This window comes from Ascidiella aspersa, chromosome 4 (assembly GCF_963924565.1).
Source record: "Ascidiella aspersa chromosome 4, kaAscAspe10.2, whole genome shotgun sequence".
NCBI lineage: Eukaryota > Metazoa > Chordata > Ascidiacea > Phlebobranchia > Ascidiidae > Ascidiella > Ascidiella aspersa.
The window spans coordinates 19,656,260-19,675,326 of record NC_139450.1 but is presented as its reverse complement, the minus strand read 5'-3'; the positions used below and the strand labels follow the sequence as shown (position 1 = coordinate 19,675,326).

At 34.9% G+C, this 19,067-nt stretch overlaps 1 protein-coding gene across 2 annotated transcripts in view; it reads right to left on the bottom strand.

Moving 5' to 3' along the window:
* The window catches only part of LOC146148583 (cytochrome P450 26B1-like), a 34,316-nt gene extending 17,214 nt beyond the window's left edge, over positions 1 to 17,102 (bottom strand). For both annotated transcript variants that reach the window (XM_083386526.1, XM_083386527.1), the window contains exons 1-6: positions 16,781 to 17,102; positions 11,029 to 11,156; positions 10,810 to 10,966; positions 10,648 to 10,683; positions 9,445 to 9,584; positions 1,556 to 1,696 (exon numbers count right to left, since the gene is read on the bottom strand). In XM_083386526.1, the coding sequence (XP_083242652.1) occupies positions 1,556 to 1,696; positions 9,445 to 9,584; positions 10,648 to 10,683; positions 10,810 to 10,966; positions 11,029 to 11,156; positions 16,781 to 16,854 (676 nt within the window). In that variant the 5' untranslated portion in view covers positions 16,855 to 17,102. The remainder of the gene's footprint in view (positions 1 to 1,555; positions 1,697 to 9,444; positions 9,585 to 10,647; positions 10,684 to 10,809; positions 10,967 to 11,028; positions 11,157 to 16,780) is intronic.
* Between the last annotated feature and the right edge of the window lie 1,965 nt (positions 17,103 to 19,067).

Genomic DNA, 19,067 nt, shown 5'->3' with positions numbered 1-19,067 from the left:
TCAGTTAAGCTCCATGTACAGGACTACGCGAAACTACAAGCTAGTCTTTTGCCACCTGCATGAAGTCACAGTTAGATCACCTTTGAAGAGCATCTGTTTCAGTTAAATTCCATTGTTACACCAACATCAGATACTAGCAAAGACAGCGAACAGCAAGAAATCTCAGCTGCGCCTAACTCCACGAATTTAGCAAGAAAAAAAGGAAGTAGGCTTGACTTAGTGTTGTCAATTGTTGAATACACACTTGCTAATCAGACAAGTTTATTGTTTACTTGTCCATGGCAAAGCGAGTTTTACCTAATATCCTTTAAAGGCTAAAATTACTGCATTTTAACGCTAACCATGGTTAGAAATACCAAGTCAGTTGGTATCAGACTGGCGCCAATACTACTCTGGATCAGAGGAATGCTGATACTACATCGGGTAAAGCTTCCGATCAAAATATATATCAGGCTTTTCATTTAGGCGCCTAAGAAAACTGCCCAACATGAATTTCCAGGGTGTTTTTTTGAAATTTTGCAGGGCGTTTTTTCGAAATCAGTACAAAATGCTTACTTGGTAGTAATCACAAAAGAAACATAACAGTACTCGGGAAACCAAGTTTTAGCTACTGTGTTTTATCTTTGAATCAATGTATTTTGTCTCTCAAAATCGATTACTTGGCAGAGCATCACAGCATGTTTATAGATTTGGGAATTATTATGTCATACGAAGCAGTGTGTAAAATGGCATATCAAAGTAGGAAAAAACAGGTCTGCAGTTCTGTCTATTTCACGCTCAGTTAATAGGTTGATGCAGATCTTACCAGAAGAAGAAGTTTCACTCTGGCAGAATTCTTATCAGCCTATAAGCATGACCCACATCAGAGTTCGGCAACCTTTTTGCAGATGCATGTCAATTCGAAACCTAAAATGTCTCGGTGGGCCCCGTATTAAATTTTAACTGACAATTTTTAGTTTACAATTGAAAATAAATTAAATTAAAATAAGACCAAGCTGTTAAATTCATTAAAATATTCGAAGTTGGTTAAATACAGAAAAAATATATGACGAATGCCTTGTGGCGAAATGGCCTTCTTGCCAGTTGTAAAAAGGTTGCAGGCTGTATGTTTTACATTGGCAGGCCGTATTTTGCGAGTTCAGCACATTGTGCAACTGGCATGGCATATCTTTATTACAGTTTTTCAAAGTGAAAATTGCACACTAATTGCATTTTCCTAATCCTCAGTCGCCAAATAAATAAAAATATGTTATGTCTAAATTGTTATGAAAATAGATGGCCTAAAAGCTGTGGTCTGCCGCTGCGCTTTAGCAGACTGAAAATAAAGGTTAGCAGAACAAAAGAAAGTGAAACGAAAAAGGTCGCCGATGAGCCCATTTTGGCACTATTACATTTGATAAATTGTGCACTTTGCACCTGATGCCCATGTGCAAAATTTTAGGCATATGGTAAAAATTAGAGAACAAAGTCAAGTATTATTTGAAATAATACCATATTGGTATCTAGATTATATTGTTTAAAAAAATTATATGAAATATAGAAAAAAAATGTTGACCTTTTTGAGTTTCTTCACTTTTTGATTTGGAAAGCGCTTCTCTTATAACCTGCAGCAACCTTTCTTTTGCATCAATTGCTTGGCTGAAGGAAGATTGTCGGGCCATTGGAATATTAAAGCTTAATGGTACTGATATTATACCTGTGATCAAATAGTTGTTATTATTTTAGGTGTTTGAGGGACTACACATACACCATTATCTTATAAGTTTTTATTCTTCCTATTTATGCCCAAATTTGAACTGTTTTATTCATATACTGTTATTGGTAAAATATACTTTTTTTTACTTACTAGGTCCAAATTTAGTTGTGACCAGTGTTCTTTTATTTTTTTTATCCGAACTATTTAGGACCAAAAAACTGCCTAAATTAGTTTTATTAGAGCTACGTATTGACAAAAAAGTGGCCAAATTAGTTTTATTTGAGCTACGTACGGACATTAAACTGCCCAAGTTAGTTTTATTCAAGCTACGTACGGATAAAAAAGTGGCCAAATGAGTTTTATATGAGCTACGTATGTACAACCAAAAAAGTAACGAATTAGTTTTATTTGAGCTAAATAGGACCAAACAAGTGCCCAAATTAGTTTTATTCGAGCTACGTACAGAACAAAAAGTGGCTAAATTAGTTTTATTTGAGCTACATGCGGAAAAAAAGTGCCCAAATTAGTTTTATTAGAGCTACGTATACTACGTATGTTTTATTAGAGCCAATACTTACAAATCTATACAATAGTTGTATACTAAACTCTAAGTTTCCAGATTGCCTGAAGAATTCACATATTACACCTATACCCAAAATTAATTGTCCAGTAACAGTTTATGATTATAGACCCATATCAGTAACATCAATTTTTGGAAAAATCTTTGAAAAAATTATAAACTATCAATTACAAAAATTCTTTAAAAAACATAAAACTATAACTAATTATCAACATGGATTTAGGAAGGGCCATTCAACTTCACTGGCAACGGCAGGATTATATGAAGATTTACTACAGATTTACTACAGAGTAAGGATAGACACAAACACAGCTGTATTGTTTTCCTGGACCTGGCTAAGGCCTTTGACACCATAGACACTTCCATTCTCTTACAAAAACTATATCATTATGGTGTCAGAGGCCCTCCTTTAAAACTTATAGAAACATTTCTAGTAGGTAGAAATCATTTCACAAAATTGGAAACACAATCTCTGGCCCAGCGATGCCTGTATGTGGTATCCCACAGGGATGTTTACTAGCGCCACTTCTCTTTCAAATTTATATAAACGACCTTCCGTCCAATATTGATGTGAATTGTAGACTATATGCAGATGACACCGTACTTTATGCCTCACATAGTAATATAGGTACCTTACAAGATATAATCCAAGCTAACCTAGAACATATAGATGAATGGTTTAGAGCAAATAAGTTATCCATAAATTATGCCAAAACGAATTTTATGATAATTAAGGCTAAACGTTTCCCAGAATATAAGGTAAGCCTAATGATACAACAAAACCACCTTAAACAAGTAGGTAAAACTAAATATTTAGGTCTTTATTTTGATGAAAATTTAACATGGCTACCTCATATTAAAATGATTGAACAAAAAGTTTCAAAAGCAATTGGTTTAATATCGAAAATGAAATATTACCTAGACAAACATGCATTGCATCTACTTTATTATAGCCTTGTTAACACACATTTACAATACTGTATTTTAAGCTGGGGTAGGGCATACCCATCAGCACTTAGACACTTAGAAGTGCTTCAAAATAGGGCAATAAAGATAATCAGTAACTCCCCTTTTAAAACAAGGTTACTACCCCTTTATGAACACCATACAATTCTAAAACTCAAAGATATTTACAAACTAGAGATTTTAAAAACAGTACATAGGTTTAAAAATAACAAATTACCTGAAATATTTGAAAACTATATGGCTCCACTAGAAAATATCCATTTATATGAAACAAGACTAAAGGCCCGTTTACACTACAGCTGCACTGAGCTGCGCTGGGCGTAATTTGCATTTAAATTCTATTGTGGCGAGCGTTTCACGCTTTGCTAAACTCAAGCCCCGTGCAGCTGGAAAAAAATACGCTTTGGAGTGATTTCCACGCTTTGCTAAACTCAAGCCCAGTGCAGCTATAGAAAAACATTACGTTTTGTCGCGATTTTTACGCCCAGCGCAGCTCACTGCAGCTGTAGTGAAAACAATTCCACGCCCAGTGCAGCTCAGCTCCGCTCAGTGCAGCTGTAGTGTAAACGGGGCTTAAAAGAAAATCAAAATTTTTACAGATTTTGCGCTCATACAAATTCTGGACAAAAAACCTTAGCGTATTTGGGATCAAAATACTGGGAAGATCTCAAATTAGAAACAAAAAAACTACCATTTAAGTTGTTTGTGAAAAAGGTCAAAGAAATATGTTTTCTAACATACCATGTGGGTTAAATTATAATTGTAAACAAACGGAATCAAAACAAACCCTGAGCAAATCAGCTGTACAGTGAGAAAAAAAGGTCACGGTTGGTTAAACAAATGGAAACAATTACTAAATTTTAAACGAGAGTCGGAATATACATAAATTTAAAACCATGTGAGGTGTTTAATACTACTATGTGCTAAGAAGTTATATAGTTTTTCGACTCATTCTAATTCGTCTTGTTTCATATATTTATACAGTGTAGTAAATATTTTGTCTTGCTTCATTTATTTATAGAATATACTTTGGCTAGTTATATTATTTTTGTGATGCTTTTTTACGTTAAATATTTTTAAACTTTGGTATGGGTGAATGCATTGTTGTTGTCTGTTTTTTTTGTTTTTTTTCACTGTGTTTCCGTTGTCTGCGGTGACAAAAAAATTGATGTTATTGGTGAGGCTTCCCCATTTAATATCGTCAAGCTTTTTGTAGTGTAAGGAATATTTATTTGATATGTAAGAATATTATTCTTATGTTTAAGTGTTCATATATCTCTGCATTTTCGTCATTGTATTAAAAATGCCATTTGGTTGTTATTGTGAAAGATTTTGCGTCAATTTTCTTGAATTTTTTCTTGAGTAATGTTATTATTGTTTTGCACTGCGTTTCGTCGCTTTTTTTCAGTTATTGTCAAAGTGTTTCCTGTCAATCTCTTCGAGCTTTTCTTATGTGTAAGAATATTATTCTTCTGTTAAACATTCGTATATCTCCGTGTTTTTTCCGTCATTTGTGTTTCCGCTATAAAATTGAGTTTTTGGCTGCTATTGTGAATGAGTTTTTGCCTTAATCTCCTTGAATTTGTGGTATGAGTAATTGTATTTTTGTGTTTTACTGCGTTTTCGTCGTTTTGTTGTTGTTATTGTTGATGTTTTTCTTTCATTCTCTTTTGTTATGTGTAAGAATATAAATCTTATGTTTAAATGCCCATATATCTCTGTGTTTCCCTTATTTGTGTTTCTAGGAAAAAAACGCCGTGTTTGCTGTTATTCTAAATGATTTTTGCGTCAATCTCAGTATTTGTAGTATTTTTTATTTAAGCTGTAAATATATCACTGTGTTAACGTCATTTCAGGCAGTAAACTTGCGTTGTCGTTAATGACTTTTCGTTGTTATCTTATATTTCTTGTGTTTCCAATGTATCACTAACTTGTGTGTTGGGTAAATGTTTTTTGTTTTTTCGAATGAACCTTTTGTACAAACAGGGTGCAGTTGACTCGATGTACCTTACAGTCTTTCGCTGCATCCTGGAACAAACAACTGTAATTTTTTTTTGGTAAATTTGTATTGCGTTCTAGTTGTTTCGGTTGCAAAAAAATAAAATCTATCTATCTATCTATGACCAAAAAAGTGCCCTAATTAGTTTTCTTTGAGCAATATGTGTTACACAAGCCGTGTTCTTTTCGTGTATGTGTTTATTTTTTATGAACATTTATAATATATATATATAAATTTTTTTTTTCTGGTCGTCCCTATGTTGTTTGCCGCAGATAATATAAGTAATACCTTATAACAGTGATTCTTAACCGGGGGAGGTGCTTACCCTAAATAAAGCGCCTGTCAATTCATAGGGCATAGCAAGTACTGTTACAATATTTTATATTTTGTGCTGTAATTTTTATGGTTACTGTTACGCTTGGTGTGATTTCTGCCTATATTCGGTGTCTTATGCTATACATTGAAATTACATATTGTGTTGTTTAGTAACTGCGAAATTTGGTTTGTGATTTTGTGATTAGCCAGTTTTTTAGCTAATAATTTTGAATAGTTTACGGTGTCTATCTGCTCATTTAACTCCTATTTGCATCTTTTACGGCTGACTTGGGCTTAGTTTGTCGGAACAAGGTGGAACAGTTGACGGGGATCTAATTTGTTGATAGAGGTTAGACACCAGGCCAGGGGCGTATCCAGAAATTCAAAAAGGGGGGGGTCCCAAATTTTCACCTAAGGGAATTCCCCGTTTTTTTCGGCTGACGTTAATGACGTCATAAAATAGTGACGGATATGACGTCATAAAAATAAAGATGGTAATGACGTCATAAATAAGAAAAAATAATCAGAAACAGCAAATTAACGTCCAGCAAATGAGACGACGCTAAGCGAACAAGTGCATTATCGACACTTGCCAGGCGCCAGCTGTGAAACTGCTTAGCGTGCAATCGTTAACTTTAGAAGAAAAATGAAAACAAGACCGTGAAATAAATGTGATTGATTTTGGTAGATCCATGTACGGGACTACGCTAAATTACAAGCACGTCTCTCGCCACCTGCAATACTAAACGAAGATCGTTTTCCCGGGTGTTTTTCGATTAGCGCGGCATATAAAACTACTTCAAAGAAACGCGATAAATTTAATAGTTAGTTAATCTAGTTCAGTGTTTCATAACCTTTTTAAGTGAGGGCACACCTGGCTAGCGAATCTAGCGCGTTTTTTTTTGGTATACCGACATTTCTTTTAAATTTTTTGCAAGTCTTTATTAGATTGCCGAAAATAAAAAATGTTAAAAAATATATATCCAATATTTTTAATACGTTTTCCGTTTGTTCGCGACACACTTGGTAATTTTTCGCATTTACGTGGTTAAAATAGTCAAAAAGTATTTGAATTAGACTCGTGTATAGTTTGTCAAAGAGGCGACGGGCCCTATGAATTACATCGGCCCTCAGCCCGTAGGTTGCCGACCCCAGTCTTACACCAACATCTAATATTAACGCGGACAACAAACAGCGAGAAACATCAGTCTAACTTGACGTTTTCAGAGAGAAAAAGCGGAAACTGCTTGATTTATTATTATTAATTGTCGAACACACACTTGCTGATCAGCCAACCCGAACGAATAACGAAAGAAGAGAAAACTATCTAGCGTTTACGGCCACCAAACAAAAGACGAAAAACGGCGTTTTGCGTTTGATTTTGGTTTCGTATTAGCTTAAGGCGCGTGACCCTATTACATTTAAAAACATGCAGCTTCGGACGGTGAGTTAAACCCTGACAAAAACGAACAAAAAACAATAATGTCACTTACGAAAGGAGAGGGGGAGGGGGGGGGGTCCGAACCCCCAAACTCCCCCCCCCCCCCTGGATACGCCACAGCACCTGGCCATGGTTCTCAGTAACTGGAATTTTTTGTGCTACACGTTTTTTTTTTGTCCTAATTTGGAGATATATTTTAGCCCAAAGTCTCTGTGTTTAGCTTTGTATGATTTTTGTTAAAGAAAAGTACTTGCTTTATATAAAAAAACTTTGCGTCATAATAGCTTCAAACTTTTTTAAACAAAATTATTGGAATTATCTGCGATAAGCATTTCTTTGAAAAAATACCCTTTTATGCTGTTTTTTAATGCTTAAAAAGTTGAAACTTTCTAAAAATTAAATTTTTAGACTCATTGTTTTGGTAAAACAGTATACAATGCAATAAGAAAAATCCGTAAACCGTTTAAAAGTTTAAATTGCTTACTTGCTAAAAGCGCTTTACTACAAGCGATAATTGATTGGCCATTGGGCAGTTACACTGCGCGCCACTTAAGTAAGGCTGCCACACCAACTACCAAATAAGTGCATTTTAAGCGAGCACAATTCTACAAAGAGATTCATTTTTATGTCTAGGAGAAATTAAATAAGATTATTGCGACACTTTTTGTGCCCTCCCGCACATATTGCTTGTTCTCTCCCTTACAATGAAAACATCCATTCGATGGACAAAGCAAGCCAAAAATAATTAGTTTATATTTAAGAGTTAATAAAAAACAAGTTCTAAATAATTATTATTTGTTTGCGTGTGGGAACAACGTTATAGGATTTGCAAGTTAAGGTTTTGCGCATATCCTATTTGGTCACTTTTTGGCACTTGCACTCTAATTTGACTTTTGCGCAATTGATAAAAAATTAGAGGGTACATTGGTTTGTGACTTTAGTTATGTAAGTACATCAGTAAAAATGTGGTAATATATTATTAGGGCTGTGATTAGGGGTACTTAAACCCAAAAACAACTAACTTTATTAAAAAAAGAATTTTTGGCCAATACAGTAAGAGCAAGGCAACACACAAACCTTTTTCAATTTTCACTAATGTTTTTTAATGATTTAAAAACAACTTGTGTGTAGGGATGTTTAAATAGAATCCTAAGATATTCTACAATAATAGGTATATTGATTTCTACAATATTTTTTGATAAAAAAGGCACTTAATGGGATCTCAGAGTTGCACCGAACTTTTGTGATATTAACAAATATAAGGGGGATGCGAAAGTACAACCTGCGGGTGCACAAGGCTGATTTTCTTACTCGACACTGTTCCATAGTTTAGATGTGTTTGAGCAAACTCATGTGCAAACATGCAGCTGAAAACCAGTTTAATTGTGCAAAGCGAAAATTAGTTTTAATTTAAAAGCAAACGTAATGCATTAGGTACTGGTACATAAAAGAGGTTGACATATTGTTCAAAATAACAACATTTGTAGTCTAATATAATGGAAATTGTTTGCCGAGGTCATAGGCACACAGCGTAGCATGCCATAGTATGCATATTTGGACTGAATAGATTTGCTAAACACAGAAACACTAACATAGTGTAACTGGTTTAAAGTTGAAATAAGCACAAAATTTTTTAGCATGAACATAGTTAAAACAGACAAAAATATAATTTAGGGAAAGGAATATGGCCTGGTAACCCCTTAATATGTCCCTGCCAATGCCAATGTCATACTTATCTTTTGTCTATTTTACTGGACTTGTGACTACCGAAAATTGCTTTTTGAAGTCAATATAGGAGTACTGAAGACCATTCAATGTGAACTGCAAACACACAACAACTCTATGATCAAAGTTGACTATGTTTTAAAATTAACTTTCAGAATTCCTGCCAATTGTAGTCCAGAATGTTCCTACCTATCTGTTTATGTGTGAAAACAAACAACCAGGAGCTTTTTTGTGAAATGGATCTTTAAAAAAAATTCAAAAAAAAAAATTCAAAAAGAAATAATTAATGTGACCCCACAATAGAATATTCCATGTACGAAATGGATCTTTAAAAAAAAAAAAATTAATGTGACCCCACAGTAGAATATTCCATGTACTACGGCATGGTAAAAACGCTAAAATCTACTGAATTTGGAAATGAGACTTACAAGCTAAAAGTTTGCCTACCTATGAAATAATCTCACTATACTATCATATCCTGGTCAATTTAACAAATGAATGCATGACTAAACTATTCACTATAGTAATTATGTGTGATCAACACAAAACTAAGTCCACACTTATTCAATTACAAATTATACACCAAAAAATGTTATTACATTGTGGAATGCTTGCAGGCCGTATTAAAAGGTTACCTGCTGGCATATATTGTACAGGCCTGGTTTATACGAACTGGAATAGAAAAAATAAAAAATTACCTCACAAAAATAATTGTTTATTACCATGCCAATGGGTTGTAGCCAATTCACTAATTGTCTGAAAAATGTCATCAGATGTAGTGGCATCTAATCCAAGGAATACCTCAATACTAAGTCTAGTCATCATGTGTTTAGTCTCTTCATAGACAGGCACTGCATCAGTTCTACAAAATCAAGTAATGTCAAAATCATGTAAAAAATAGCACAGTTAAAAACAATAGAGCTTTATTTTCTCAGATACCCAAATATTAAGACTAATACAGCAACGCTTTTGCTACTATGGATGTTTAAAGTAGAATCCCAGGGGATTCTAGAACTTTAGGTTTCAATTCTAGAATAACAAATCCAGAATATTGAATCCTGATATGTTTTTATTAAATTATTTAACCTCGATTTTGTTTGTGAAGATATTAATTTTAATGTAGACTACCTTAAAGGGCCCCCAGTCACAGTAATAAATCGCAAAACAATATTGTAATACCAAATAATAATTCAACAAATATTTAACCTATTTAACAACTGTTATTTGAAGCAGTTGTGTAAACTGTAATACATGCCCAGGTTGTAGCCCTTTTTTGCCGGCCAACATGCTTTACCATGGATTTTTACTTCTGCTAGTTTTTGCAGTTAAGGAAATTGCGGAACTCCGCACCTGGCATTACCTGTTAGTCGCTCGCCCCATAACACTTGATGGACACCTATTTATTAGGCGAAGGTTATCGGTTTATCAAATCGTGAGTAGCATAACATGTTCAATTAGCAGAAAACATTGGCAGTAAAACAAAAAATTATATCGGTTCCAACTACCCAAAATAAACGGTAGAAATGGATGCAAATCCCATTTGGATTCGAATACAAGGATTCAATATTCTACTTTAAACATCCCTATTAGCTACCCAACAATTTTTACTAAACTTACAGTGAACAAAACACAGATACGAAAACAGCATTAGTAAGTTCAAAATTTAGAGAAGTAAACCACCGGAGTCGGCAACCCAAACAAATTAAAATGCCATCGAATTTTGTTTTGTCATCCATAGGTAATGAAACACTTGGTAGTGCAAATGAGATTGCTTTTAAAATAAAGACTACTGGTTAGGGTGATATGTAAAACAGTATTGAATACTATGAAAAACAAAATATCCTCAGCATATAATTCTTACCAAAAATGTGGCATTAAAATTTTACCCAAAATTACACCTAAAAGGCAGTAAAACAACAACTCACCTAGCGTTGAGAGATTGAATAAATGGATCAAGAATCCTTAAATATAAAATAAACTAAGATTTTCATAGCAATTTAATACTAAACTGCAATTTATTTAAGTCCATTAAATGCAAAATTTGAATAAAGAAGTTTAAATATTAAGTATACATCACAAAAAATTACCTATTTATGGTGTCCTTATATACATTTTCGGATGAAAAAAATGGTTTGAGGCATTTGCGCAGGTACAATGCATGTGCATCAGATTCAAACAGGATATTATTGCCAAATATTCGTTGAAGAAACGCTTTATATCCAAAAGCAAATTTCAATGATTTTTCTGGATAAACAAAATTATAACTCATATATATACATTGTCAATGTTTTGCACATATTTTATACCTGAAGCAAGAAGTTCTTTGATGCAGTGAGGATCCGAAACAAAAACTGTAGGATTGTTCAAAAATCTAACCACAAAAAATTTACATCCATACTGCTGGTTTTTATTTACTATAAAGTTCACTGGATCCCTGTCAAAAAATCAAGATGTAAAAGGGAAAATGGCAGAATTGGACTATATGACCCGAAGAACTTCAGTTATTCCTATGGGCCATAGTTGCAATTTTAGATAAATAGAAAAAAACAAATAAGACATTGACACCGGACCCATGGGGCACCAAGTAATTTCCCTTCTCCTTAAAGACATTTAAAAAACAAACATGTCAGGTTTTTTTTCATAAATGAATTTTTTGCCAATTTACCCACATAAATGCTATTTTTTAGTACTTTCTACAATTTAACTGGTTTTGAGCTGCATATTTGCTAGGGATGTTCAAAGTAGAATATAAGATTTAGGATTTAAGTCCAGGCATATTTGTTTAGTTTTTCAGTATATAACAGGTTATTGGATGCAATACAATTTCTAATTTTTTTCACCTAAGGTTACGCTTAATTTTACATGCAGTTGAAATAAATGTAGCCATGCAATGCAGCGATAGTGTTTTTTGAGCAACCTAATACTTGTTGATAACCTTTGCCTAAAACAGTATAGACTTTCTTGTCTCATTCAAAATCAGTCACTATAGGATCTAGTTTATAAAAGAGAAATATATTTCATAATATATAAATGTAACACCAAATTAAGCTTCGGCAAAAGTTTATACTTTTATGTTGAATAGCTTTTTGCAGTTTGTTTAACCACAAAAAAGATAGCCAAAGTTCGCAAAATAGTGCAATTATTGCAGTAATTTCCCAAACATGTTTTCATGAGGCATTAAGACACTTACACAAACAACGTTCAGCAACCCTAACAGAGTATAAACTATGCAACAGTTGGAATGAGTTTGCAAAATATCGCGTTTAATGCAGCAAACAGCAAATACGTACCGGAATTATGTATTTGCTTGAATTTCACGAAATTTGAACAATTGCTGCTTCGACTTTACGTTTGTTAGTAATTTTAGATCAATATATATGTCACAGGTTTTCGTAATGACGTCATAAAGCATTCTAATCAGAAACAACTAACGTCCAGCAAAATAACACGTGCGTCGTCCACACTCCTGCCAGGCGAAAAACTAAACCAAGACCGTAAAATACGTGTGATAGTCGAATTTTTTACGTTAAGCAGCGCAGATTCTTAAGTTCCATGTACGTGACTAGCGCTAAATTACCGGCACGCTTTTGGCCACCTGCTTTTTGCCAATACTAAACGAAAATCGTTTTTTCCTGGTGTTATTATGCGACGATTAGCGCAACATCTGTGCTAGCTGTGTGCCAAGTGAGCTAAAATACAAGTTGCGGTTGAAGGAAAATATGTTGTGTCCACTGCACACTAAACACATGGTCTTAGAATACGCTTATAGAGAACAATTTTGCGTTAACTATCATTACATAAAAATGGCGACTTTAAAACGCGCATGATAATCATCATTATACCACCTTTTGAGAATCTGATTCAGTTCAAATTAATCCGTTGTTAACCAATATCTAATATTAGAGCAGACAGCGAACAGCAAGGAGCATTAGCTGCGCCTAACTTCGACTTTTTAGCGTAAGAAAAGAAAGAGGGTTTGACTTAGTGAACTGTTAATTGTCGAATTCACACTTGATAATTAATCAGCCAACCTCAACAATTATCGAAAGAGATAAATTATATATTGCGTTTACGGTCGACCAAAAAAGACAAAAACGGAGTTTTGCGTTAGATTTTGGTTACAATAGTTTTTCTTAAACCCCAGCCCCCTGGATACGCCACTGTGTCACATGATCAGTAACCCAAACCAACTAGGGGGCCTGGGGTATAGTGTAAACAAACTCCAGCAAGTACGGGCGAAGCCCGAAAAATTTTACGTTTCGTGTATTCTAGACGCTTAAAACGGCGATTGTTAGGAGCTTACGGCTGTTTAAAGTCGTCTGTTTGACGTTAGAAAAATTGCAACACCTCGTTGTCTTATTTACGTCCGATTGTCAAGTGATTTCAATTGTGCGTGAAACGATATGGATTTGCGGTGTCAGAACAGCCTGTGTGACGTAACAATCACAAACTGTTGCACTTCGTTGTCAGCAAACTTAACGATGTTTATTAAACAAGTTTAGTGATATTTGTAGTTTAATTTCGCCAATATTATGAAGCGTGGCTTCAAAATCGCCCTTTTAGAACCCTGTATAATTAGTAAATTACTCAGCTGAAACTGAGCAAAAAAAACACAAACACATGGCTTATTACTGAAGTTACGGTAAAACGGCCATTTATTATCAGTTTAGCGGAAAGCTATAGTTCGCTGACGTTTTAATTTATGTTTCAAAATGCGACGGCCAAGCGCTCTTTTTCGAGATTGAGGCTAATAAAAAACATTCAATAGAGCGACCTGCGGTGAAGACGTTTGCTGTACCTTACAAGCTTGTTTTCTACGTTGTTGAAAATGTTTGTCCCAACAATAAAATATATTTCCGTTATTAAGCTTGATTAAGACTACAGTACTTGAGTTGTAGACAGACGAAATGCTAAATGAAACAACGATAACAAGCGTTGATTAGGCGTTGGCGGCGATAAGCACCGACGTGTTTTCAACGCCAGGTGCAATGTTTGCAATGTCACATTGCAGGAATCACAGTTTTAGTTTTGTGATAATTGTTTACTGAGATTTCAAATTTCAACATACTCTTTGAATGGGCTACCAAATGGAAAATGAAGTTGAAAATAAATGCAAGGTGATATATTTATCAATAAACCCTTTGTCTTACCATATTACACAAATAGTATACAACTGGAAACAGTTACATCTGAGAGGGATCTTGGTGTTGATATCTCTCATGACTAAATCTTTAGCACACTTTACGAAAACCGTTGGAAAAGCTAATAAGTTGTTAGGTTGAATTAGAAGAACATTTGAAAACAAACTAAATCTAATATTCTGCCATACAAGATCTTAGTCAGGCCAATACTTGAATATGCTACTTAAGCATGGAGATTGGAGACTGTACCAACAATATGAAATTATTGCAATAGAAAAAGTCCAACGAAGAGCATGATAAGGAAATAAAAAAAACCTTACATCACTAGATTGCAGGAAACCCCACTGTTAAGCTTGCAAATGAGAAAATTACGGGCAGACCTTATAGAAGTTTGTAAAATTATGCATGGAAAAGAAGGTTTAAATAAAGAAGAGTTTTTTATACTTAGAAGCAACAAAACATGAGTCATTATTTTAAAATCTTAAAGCCTTTAGTAAAATCTAATTGTACAAAATTCTGCCTAACACAAAGAGTCATTTTTGAATGGAACGGTCTAGACAAAGAACTTGCACAAGCAGATAATTTAAACCAGTGGTTTTTAAACTTTTTTCAGTTGCATCCCCCTTTGGTAATTTTCCTATGCCTCGCGCTCCCCCCTACGAAAACCAGTTCGGCATTTTTCAAATCAATGCACTGAGACACCATAAAAACAGTGAATTGTATTGTTGGTCACGCGAAGCGCGAAAACAATTGAGTTTTATTTGGTTGATTTGGCTAAACTGTAATTTAGGAGACTTTTTTGAATTGGCACACTGCTTGTGCTACATTGATTTTTATCTAGCTGATTTTGACACACGTGTTGTGAAGGCATATACTCCACAGTTTTAAGCCTGTGGTGTCGAGCGGCGTGCCCTCCCAGCCCCTCCCCCTCGGGGCAAACAAACCTATGAAGAGAAATTGCATACATTGCACAAGAGAAAATATTTTAGAGGAACAGGAAAACTACTATTGATTGAAAAATGACCAAACGGGCATGTTGTTGACTTTATTTTCAGCTTTAAATTTAGACTTAATTTGCTTAACTTTATTGCAATTAAATTGAATAGTACCTCTTGAACCAAGATCAATGTACAATAATTTATGGATGCATGTGAAACTGAGCAATACAGGCAAGTAGTTATTTCCTTTAAAATGGCTAGTGGAAAGAAAAATTGATTAGTTAGTGCAGAACAACTTGTGATAAGCACCATTTAAACAAAATATTATGAATAATAATTATTATGAGACTGGCAAAATGGTGCACGCGAAGCAGAAAAAAAAAATTCATATTTGACAAAACTTTTAATATAGGTTATAAGCGTAGAATGTTTTTAAATAGATCAATTTGGCTGAAATGACATCATGAAACGGTCAGGGCGTTAGCCTTTAGTCATAGTGAAAACAATAATTTTCAGAAACGCGATATATTTTATTGTTTATTTACTTTAAAGTGGCCAAAATAGTAATTTATCTGGGGCTTTTTATGTTATGTTTATCTTGAAAAGACGTTAAACAAAGCGCAAATATAACTAAAAAATCGCAAATGTTTAATTATTAAGGTTTGCAAAACAGCCATTTTAGAAAGTTGCATATAGGACGTACTGCAACTTTCAAACTGGTCTAACACAAAAATTAGATGTTCTTGCCACCCCCTGGACACCAATTTGATGAGCAATAGTAAACTGGTTTATTTATTGGTGTAACCGGAAAAATGTGATCATAAGCAAACAATTGCAGTATGCTTGCTGATCGTTAGTCATTCTTGTTTCTTTGATTAAACCCTCAACTGCACGCATTACAATAATTCAACAGTACTTCGCGGGCCACTAACAATGCGGGCCTGGGTTTGGACCACCCTGGGCATGAACTATAGTGTTAAGCGAAATGTATTAAGCGAAGTGTTAAGCGAAATGGTTTTGTTTGTGGCAGGAAGCAACCTGCGGTGAAAATAATATAAAACAGGCAGGCCCTGGCTACTAAATTGTCAGTATTATTTTTTTCACTAAAAAAAATATTTCGTCTAAAAAACATTGTTTTAAGCGTAAACTGCTTTATGGGTCTTTAATTTGTTCATTCATGCATGTAATTAAATTACCAGACTTTTATAAAAATTAATGTTTACCTATAGAAACTATAAGACAGCTTAACAATAACCCAAGAAATAACCGCGCTAGGACAGAATTTTGCAGATGGCGTGCCAACAAATTTGGTGAGTGCTATTTTGTCTGGGCAAGTGCTAATTAATAGCTGCTTCCCGCTTGCTCACCTGGCGAGTCTAAGTTTTCGCTTAGAAACAAACCTAAAAAGGTTAAGATCTTGTTGTTAAACACCTTGATTGCACACCTGCAACAGCCAGTCTGCATTCTTTGGCAAGTGCAAACCAGATATTTTTACATTTTTATGCACGCCTGAATAACACAATGGCACACCTAAACTTTATAAGAAAGATTGAGTTGCGGTAAGATCTTGAACTTCATGTGTGCAAAAAACGTGATTGGTCATCTGTAAACCTTAAAATATGTCGCAGAACACCGTCTGCAAACCTTAAAATTTGTCACAAAAATGCATGTAATGCAAACTGGGGTGCTGGTTTAGAATCCTACCACAATTATTAAATCAACACACAATATTTGGATTAGGGTGCGAGTTAGCGTTTGGTTGTGGATAGGTCAAGTATTATTATATTCATTTTTTAATAATAATACTTCACCCACACTAACATAAAATGCTAACCCCGCACCCTAACCCAAACAATGTGAGTTGTGGTAAGATTCTAGGCCAGCGCACAGACTGGTGATGCAGATGCAAATCCCTAAGCATTTAGTTATGAAATAGTCAAACATGGTTGACATGAGTGATCAAACCAGTAAATATGCACCTGTAAAACTCCAAAGCTTTTTCTCCAATGATCGGATATCCAAAACTTCCAGGTACAACTTTCAGGCTTGACATGATGCTGATAACAACATCAGAGGGTTGGAGTGGGGTTGCTAGCGATTTTGCATATAGGCTATACGGGCGAATTTGTCTACCGGAAAATACTTTGACTAAATGTTAGGCAGGATAAGGTAGGACGTAATGCTTACTGCAGCTATTTATATGGTTAGGGTGGGCTAAGTAATATTATATTTATTCGTCTGCGTCATGAGATTAAAACATACATAATTAAGCGATTATGAGCTGTAGATTGGGAAGACGCTGTAAAGTTTCTTACAGAGGAGTTGAGTTTTTAATGTTTCTTGACACCCTGTCAGTGTCACTAAATCGATAACACCTGTCACCACTGATCTCTATGAAACCTGGATAGCGCAACTAGTGGTTGAAAATTGAAGCCAATTCGAAGGTTTCTACGCCATCTTGAAAGGTTCCAAAAGTGCGTAAATTTTGCATTACGGCTTATGGGAGAGGTATCTTAAAATTGTCTTTATGCCAATATTTGGTGATTATTTTACCGAATTTTAAGGGATTAGTGATGTATTGGTATACTAGGTACTATACACAATACTAATAAAGCAGAATAACTTAATTTTAGCTCCTGCTCATAGAAATATACTTCGTTTTTACTGGCATCGAAAAATATTTTTTTATTGCAACAAGGCAGCGTCAAGTTAGGTAAAATCAACTTACATGATATACAAATCTTTGGAATGGCCTTTTTGATCAGTCTAGTTAATGTATTTATTATGTACATTTAACCAATACATATACATATAAGCCTTGATTTAACCATGCTGGTTGGTAACGCTGTTCTGACAACAACATTTCTTAGCATTAACAGCAGCAGATAGTAGTAAGGTTTAATTGAAGCTATATGCATAAGTAGAATCAGGTATTTTATTTAATTGCTTTTAATATCTCATGGATGTCTGTTGCGCTCCCGCCGCGACCTGTGCACTGGGGCCTGGCCCCTGACCCCATACAGTTGCCCGGCGGGTCGCAACCGCGTGAGTTCTTGTTGTTTGCAAAGGTTTCTGGTCAGATATGCTACCTGTCATAACCACAACTAAAATTCCAATCAAAAGTATATTGTTACAACGAATTAAAACGTTATCAAATAGCATTAGTGAACGTTATTTTCAAGTTAATGTGAGACAGACAGCCACCGCCTATTGCAGCGACTGTCGGCCAAGACTTCGCAAAAACTTCTCTAGAGAACAGCCCAAAGCCGCTAAGAAACGACATGTATATAGCCAATACGTAGGAAGAAAAAGAACACGAAAGTTACGTCATATTTGGCCAATAAGACTGGCCGGCACTCTGAAAACATGGCTAGGCATTACAGCGGCCATTCTAAGGCCAAATTGCAGCGGGAGTAAGAGGCCAGCAAAACAAGTGGCTTGTTGTGCAGAACGTGAGAACATCGCCCACAAGACTGACTGTTATAGATTACGAGATTAAAGGTTACATGTCAAGTTTGAAACGAGGCGAACCAAAGCAGAAAAACTTAGGAATTTTACACACAACAATACGGAAAATTTTACATCATCAAATATGTTATTTTGTAACTGAAGAACATATTTGGCAAACGAAAGCTGAAACGCGTAATCTAAAGCCCTATTTAAAAATTCGTAAGATAACTTAATGAACTCTAAGATTTGGCTTATGGCAATTAATTAATTTGGGTGTTTAAGTGTTGATAAACACGTTTAATATCTCATGGATGTCCTGAATTAGTTGCTGTGTTTTATATGGTGTTTGTCTTTGTCATCCACTAACAAACAATGGCCACCAGATGCCCAATCCAACACTAACTGGTGTTCAAATGGCAAAATGTAGGACCACAAGTTTATTTAAACAGGAGTTGCGGTGCAAGGTGACTATGAATTGGCCCTTTTTTGTCATTTTTTCTTTTTGGGAGGTGTCTGGCTGCTGATTTTGGTGGCTTTTTATGGTTTAGTTTATTACTGATGAAAGACAAAGCCAAATCCGGTTTAGGGCGCTGGTCTAGAATCCTACTACAGTTATAAAATCAACACACAAAATTTGAGTTAGGGTGCGAGTTTGGGTGTGGGTGGGTCAAGTATTATTATATTCTTTATTTAATAAGAATACTTGACCAACCCTAACCCAAATAATGTTTCGTTGTGGAAGGATTCTAGACCAGCACCGGTTTAGTCCGCACTGTGACTGTTAATAGGTTTAGTCAAATAATTTTGATTGCAGGA